Source organism: Peromyscus californicus, unplaced genomic scaffold (assembly GCF_007827085.1).
Source record: "Peromyscus californicus insignis strain IS unplaced genomic scaffold, ASM782708v3 Scaffold_7__1_contigs__length_154581171, whole genome shotgun sequence".
NCBI lineage: Eukaryota > Metazoa > Chordata > Mammalia > Rodentia > Cricetidae > Peromyscus > Peromyscus californicus.
Genome location: NW_026294595.1, coordinates 138,984,769 through 138,992,022, shown reverse-complemented (window position 1 = coordinate 138,992,022; position 7,254 = coordinate 138,984,769). Strand labels below are relative to the sequence as shown.

Here is a 7,254-nt window from a genome sequence, read left to right as displayed (position 1 = left end):
ATCTCAGCAGAAACACTTTGTTTTTTACAATAGGCTACAATTAATGCAGAGATCCACAAATGCTCAACACGAAGGAAATATAAAGTGCTCATCTCTAAATGGGCCTGTTATATCACACTCCCTCCCCTCAAGGTTCAGGGATCATCCTGAAGGAAGCAGAATGATGGTGAAATCGAGAGGTGGACTCTGTGGGGAAACAGCATTGGTCAGACATGACCATGCTGTGGCATACTTACACTTGCAACAGTTGTGATTACATGCACAGTAACTGAAAAAGATCAAACCAGCCAAAATCTCAGCATGGATGGGGGAGGGGGTCATGATACCCACTGTTGCTTCTGTACATGATATGTATACAAGCAACTGTTGTCAATTTATTCTTCTGGGAGATGGAGAATAAGCTTTCCTCAGGGATGTAGTTGCCAAGAGCCAGCCCATGTTCCAGTAGATCATCCTACACCTAGGCACACCAAGTGGACTCAGTAGATAAAAAAAAAAAAAACCACATAAAGTCAGGAGGGAATAACAATGTTGAGGGGATAGAAGAGAAACTGGAGGAATTGGAAAGGGCAGTGGATTTAATCATGTTATTATAGGCATGTATGAAATTCTAAAATAGTAAAGAGGAAGAATAAAGGATGCCAGTTATGACTGACTGTGAGTAGATCTCCTCTGTGATCACATTTGGGTGAATGTAAACAATCTCAAAGATTGTGCTTCTAAGTACTGTCATATTTTGAGTGTCCAGAGCTTAGAAATCAACATTTCATTTAGCAGGGTCTCTAATTTAACCTATAATGATCTATATTCTGACTTCTACTGTGTGCTCTCACTACATGTAAAATGTGATCATTCTATGGTCAAACCACTAAAGTTCTACCTTATTTCACCCTTGGCTATACCTGAAAAATGTCACTAATTATTACCTATACATGTAATGCACTTCTAATTGTAACTTTCAAATAGGGGAAATTACAAAGAAGAACAGACTCATAGCCCACAAATTCTAGACCTCAGAAGAACCACTTTTGCTATGTTCTAAAGCTTGGATAATCCTCCATTTTTGTGCTCTCCCTATTCAGTGCACACATAGAAATGGAAGCCAATCCCTGTGGACTCATAACAAAGGAGTTACTGCTTTCTGTCCATAACTAGAAGGGCTATATTTTCTAAAATCAAAGGGATAGTGACTCTGACTCCCGGTCACAAGACCCTGAACTTGTGGGGCCAGAGGCAGGTGTGTTGGTATTTGACCACAGTGAGAGTCATTCTTTCGTTATCACAAGCTTCACACGTACTCATGAATAAATAAATTAGGTCAATTTCTGTCATACAATCACAGAAGTGGGGCAGCCCTACATCATCTCAGCCAACAGATATGAAATGGAGTTCAGGAATACTGTCTGCACTTTCCCATGTATGAACGGTGAACTCTGGAGACAGAGACAGATTTCCTGAAGATGAATGGCTCCTGTGGCTGAACTGGAACTGGAGAACCATCTTTACTCCTCCATGTTATCTTCTGTTCCTAAAGAATCTGCCTTCTCAGGAAGCATCTTAGATACTGGAAAGTAGATCATTTGGGCAGCAAAGCTTTCATATGGAAGACACTCTTCCCAACTATTACATTTGGTCCTTCATTCTGTCTGTCCAAAGTGACATTGGTTAACACACTCTGTCTTGCTGGAGTTGTAGAGCCTTAACATATCAGTGCATGAGACATTTGCTTCTGAAAGGAAGCTGGAAGAGAAGAAAATACTCTTGAAACAAGAGTGAAGTACTGTGGGCCAATTGAATGCCAGTGTATCAGGGAACTCTCCACGGCCTGTTAAAGTTGACAGGTCACAGTTGATCTGACATTCCTCAGCAGGTGGTTTTTGAAATCCTACTAGTAAGTCATGAGGGGATTGGGAGTTGTGCTCAGTATATGCACAGGATGAATGAAGAGTGCATTACTGTTTTAAAATGTTACATTTCTAGACACAGATCTAGATATATGACTGTGAATGCTATTGTTCATAATTGGAATTGTCACGTAGAGGTATACCCTCCAAACCCCTAAGCTTGAAGGAACCAAGCGTTTTAAATAGGCAAGAGCAAAGGATGTGCCATCAGGAGGCTCAGTTGGGAAGAGCACTTACCCTTAAAACCTGATGACTTGAGTTCAATTACTGGACCCCACAGAAGAGGAAAAAAATCAGTTCCCAAGTTATCTTCTGAAGTCTATAGGCATAGCCTGGAAGGCATGAACATCTGCTCATACACCGACATACATGCATAATCATAATATAGAAACACGTTAAAAAGCAATTCATGCCGAAACAATGTCTTTATTGGGAAACACTTTTTTTTCTATTATCTGTAATGCTGTAAGAATGTTATGTCCTTTCAGTTTGGGACTGTCGTTTGAAGGAACGCCATCCAAGCCTCAAAACTAGTAGGAACTTGGCAGTTTCAATACTTGAAAGCAAATGATGCCAGAAAGGATCTCTTTATTAGAGAGCTTTGGTGTGAGGATGCTCCAAGTTCAGAAGTTCAGGAGCTTCAGGAATGAAAGTGTGGTGGGTCCTGTCATCCATGCAAGAGCATCTAGGACTACAGAGGAGTCTGCATCTGGAAGACATTGCAATCCACACAGGTCAGGTGACTCCTGTGGAGAGAGGACACAGGTGGTGACGCACATTAGTAAAGACGAGCAGACAGGAAGCGAGTGTGACCAGGTGCCGAGGACAATTTCAAGAGCCATGCCATAATGCCTGCCTGAGTTAAGTTTCTGTAGTCCAGTATTGAGCCACAAACCAGAAACTTTTGACATGCCTGGACAGGTCCTGAGTTATTAGAAAATAACTTAACATTTCCTTATCTTTCTGCTACAGTGACCATTAGTAACAATGTTTTGTGGTTAGGTTCCTTGGTTGGGTTGCTTGGCAACTCAACAGTCCCCTGATCTTTTCCCAAAGAAAGTTTCCTGGTCTGCTTACTATAAAACTCACCTGAGAAAAATAAAATTTTGCAGCTTGATCAGAATACTGTCTTGCTGTCAATTCTTTGTGTCTCTTGTCCCTTCATTCGCCATTCCCCCTTCTAGGGTCTCTGCTGAAGATCCCACTGGCCGGGACAACCAGGGCCCTTGTCTGTGTGGACCAAATGACGGCCATTTGGGGGTACTAGCCACTACTGGTCACTGGGCCCACAGACTCTGTTGCTTTCCTTCTCTTCAGACGAAGTGCCCCTTGACACAAACATGCAGGTAACGTCCTTTTCCTCCCCAAGCTGCAGATTTCTCTCCTGATAGAGCAAACATCCCCTGGAACTGGTTCCTCACCACCCTAGGCCTCCCTTTCCCAGCTCTCGTATCACAAACAAGGATGGCTCTTGGGACTCATTTAGCTCCTGTATTCCCAAAGATGGAGCAAACCCCACACATCTGGGACCTCTGAAGGATAAGGGAACCTGCAAAGGATAAAGGATAATGGGACTGAAGAACATTAACTGGTATGTGAAACAAAACCACTAATGTTTGGTAACACTGTAGCAAGACACTGAGCCATGTCAGTCCAAAGCATAAGAAGCTACAAAAATACATCTTAAATTTACATGATTTATAAGTGGCACATGTTCAAATCATTAATGGCTACACATGTGCAAAATAAATGTATAGAAAAGACCCATTAAGGAGAGGAATGTGAGACACACTGACGGCCCAGGAAGCTCACTCAGCCTCTACCAGGGCCTTGCTTCACCAGAGAATGGAGCTCAGCTCCATACACTTTGCAGTCCAGCACATCCACTGCAGTAGGCTTCACTACCAATCCCATAATGGGCCCAGGGAGTCCATCGTGGACTTCCTATAAGCACTGGGGTAGCTAGCTCTCCTGTTTGGTAAGACACTTACCTCTAAATGTGTCCTGATCCTTGACTGAATAATGAATGCATTATTCTGTGAAGGCATCTTGATATAGGGTTAGCCTTCCTTTTGGACAGTAGCAGGCCCCGTGACCTTGGTGGAAATATTTTATGTGACGAATTCCACCCTGTAGTTGTTCTTGAAACTGCACAAAATACCCATCATCATCGTCTTGGGAGTGGTGTCTAAAATATGGAAAGAACGCTGCTGTTTTCCTGGCCTGGCCAAGCTTTCTTTGGAGCCTGTGAACATTTTTATGCTGTTGACGCACTTGGGCCAGATCTTCCTTCAGGGCGTAGTCTTTGCCCTTGATTTGTTGAGGAAGGCCTTCTTGGAGAGTTAGTGCTGCCTGGTAGGATTTCAGAGGGGCTCTGTGGGGTTTCAGCTTGATTTGTGATTTCACCTGTCCTAGGGTCTTTAGCTGGCCTGTCTGGGACTTCAGTTGGGCTCCACTGGATTTTAGTTGGGTTGGGGATTTTATTTGTGACTGGGATTTGAGCTGGGATTTTTGTTGGCTAATCTCGTCTTCTTCATCACAAACTATGTCTTCGTTTAAACCTGTCTGTTGCTGTGAACTCTGAGTCTCTCCCAGGTCAGCCTCAGCAGCATCTTGGCCATATACATGGTGTTTAGTTTGCACAACAATGCCTCCTTCAGGTACATCTTCCTGGGCTCCTCTGGGCCCATAGTGGAAATGGCCTTTTTGGATAAATACAACTGGGGGCGATTTTACTAGAAATTGTTCTTTTCTCCCACCTGGTAATTGATAACAAGAATGTTTGAGTTACGTTGTCTGCCCAGCTCCCTTCCTAGTCTTATCCCAGGATTTCCCCCATCAACCCTCTGAGGTACCCACAAGGCATGGTGATTTGGATGGAGAAGAGTAAAAATGCATCAAGATGACCCTGTGGAGGGTTCTTCTCACTGCCAGAACACCCTTATGGACATTCTCCCTGAATGCCTTCCTATCAAGTGACTCCCTGCACTCACCATAGATTTCTATCCCAGCTGCTTCCTTCTCCAGAAGGAGGAGCAGAGAAAGGCTGAAGAAAATGGACTTCATCTCGCCAGGAGGGGCCTTTACTGAGAGCTCAGCCAACCTTCCCTTTATATGTTCTTTGCTTGGTGCACAGATGTGGCTGGAGTCACAAAAGGCCTCCCCCATTCCTACTTATCTGGCGTGCTGGCTTCTGCCTTCTTCTCAGTAGGAGATATTGTCAATATTTCTAGAGACTATAGACACATGATGTCAGTCTTTGTCTTACCCCCACATGTCCCAGAAAATCTTTATCGTCACTTCAAGATCATCACATGGTGTTTCCAGAAGAAGTTCAAGGCAGAGATCACAAGAGTAACCAGGGCCTGTCCAAGACTTTGTAGTTCAAGTGTGGGGCCTTGTCCACAATGGCCTTAGTTTCATGCCATGTTGCAAACATGATGTGCACTTCTTCTTTTTTCTAAATGAGATGGACATGGATCTGTTTCATCTCAAAGGGCCTATTTACAGAGGTAAAGAATGACACCGGAAAGAAGGCGAAGGTAAGGATTCCAAAGAAAATTTCAGTAATACCTGAGATACCACTGCACTAAAATAACTCTAAAATGCCTAACCTTACTACTGACCTGTATGAAAATCCTCCAATGTTTCCTCTCATTAGCAGCTTCACGAGCGCCTGTGACTGCAGTATGGCAGGCCATCATCTGCAGGATGGAGAGCAGTAGAGACAAGGTCAAGAGTGCTCTGTGGTCTGTATTCAGTGAGTAAGCATTGGGGCTGCATCTCAAGAGTGAGGGGAGCTACAGAAGGCTTTTCAAGTGTGGGAGAAATTTTATGTGTTTGGCTGGAGACAGCAATGACTGTTGGAAGAAGGAGAAAGGAAACTGGTTTCCTTATTTCATTATGTTCATGAAATCATCTAAAACCACAGTACCCACTTAATGAGGGAAGTCTTTTGCAAATGAAAAACAACTTCAGCCAGTCACTGGTTATGTCTCTCATCACTAGTGAATGTGTTAATATAAGAATGCTATGAACATGTTGAGTGGATGCAAAGGGAGCCTGTCCACCTCCTGTAAAAGTACAGTTCCCTGCAACTGTGAGAAGATTCCCAGTGTTCATGAGGCCGGGCTTTAGTTTCCCCAGGCAGACATGGTGTGGGAAGAGCACAGCAGAATTAGCCATCTCTGCAGAGAGCCTGCATGCCCTCACAGCAGCCCGGCAGGGGATCTAAGAGAAGGCATGTGAAAAAGTATTCTCAGTCATTGTACCCCCAATGCTGGTTTACCTAGAAGAGTGTTGTGTGGAAGGGGTTAAGGTGAAGTCCACTCATGTTTTCATGGGAAGACCGCAGATAAAGGTACTCAGTCATCAAACAGAACATGAGGATACTGGCTTTTATCTAGGAGCTCTGAGCTCCTCCTAATCTTATCTCTTTGTCCCAAGCCAGAAGATAACTGCCCTCAGTAGAGATGCCAGTCAAAAGATTTGACATTACCAAGAAGGCAAACTACTTCCTTTTCTTGCTTACTTCTCCACTACTCCATGTACTTCCCTTGAGAAAATACCAGGAAGAACTCTTCTATGGTGAGCTGACTTGTAGAAGAATGAGTCTAGAAAATGGATCTTTTTACTAAGTCAATAACCAATGTCCGTGTTCAATCCTTTATGCAAAATCTGCCCACCCCCCACTACCCCGCAGTGTCAGCAGAGACTTCATTGCAACATTCACTCTCCCACTCTCTGACATACTCAGGTGTTATCCCAGGGCTTGGACATTTGCTGTCTCTGGGTGGACATCTCTGGGTGGACATCTTCTAGAATGAGTCGGGACTTGCCAAATCCACAGGCTGAAAACTCACTGGGACATGCAATGGCTTTAGTACCCAAAAAAGCCAAGGTTGTAATATGAAGGCAACTCCAATGCTGAGAACTGACTCTTGAATGAGCCAAGCCCTCAGCTTGCATAAAATAACATTTGGAGCAGCAGAAATGACCACGGAGTCCACAAATGACTCACCATGCCCTCCACACATGTACTTGGAGCTACAGGAAATTAATTGCTGCTGAGAAAGGGAGCATTGTCTTCTCCAGGGACAAGACCCTTTATTGGTTATCCAGTCCCAAACAACCAGCCCTAAACATATGTAGATATGCTCAATACTAAATGGATTCCAAATGTTCTATTTATATATGCACACAAACATACACACATAAAACAATGATAATTAAAGAAGATGTCATGCATTTGCCAAAAAGTAAGGGAGAGATAGGAGGAGCTGGGGGAATGATGGAAATGGTGTAAGTATAGTATCCAAATATGAAACTCAAAAAATGTTTAAATACTTCA

At 43.5% G+C, this 7,254-nt stretch overlaps 1 protein-coding gene across 1 annotated transcript; it reads right to left on the bottom strand.

Moving 5' to 3' along the window:
• Nucleotides 1-3,935: 3,935 nt before the first annotated feature.
• On the bottom strand, nt 3,936-4,970 carry LOC128100709 (seminal vesicle secretory protein 3A-like). Its single transcript, XM_052723247.1, has 2 exons — nt 4,898-4,970; nt 3,936-4,663 (listed from the first exon to the last, which is right to left on the bottom strand). Exons 1-2 carry the CDS (start codon nt 4,968-4,970, stop codon nt 3,936-3,938), a joined length of 801 nt encoding a protein of 266 aa, XP_052579207.1.
• Between the last annotated feature and the right edge of the window lie 2,284 nt (nt 4,971-7,254).

Bases quoted from the DNA above. Each gene is read 5' to 3' on its own strand.
- LOC128100709 (XM_052723247.1), bottom strand. From the start codon at position 4,970: ATGAAGTCCATTTTCTTCAGCCTTTCTCTGCTCCTCCTTCTGGAGAAG. The intron at 4,664-4,897 runs GTGAGTGCAGGG...ATCAATTACCAG, and splicing joins AGCTGGGATAGAAATCTATG to GTGGGAGAAAAGAACAATTT.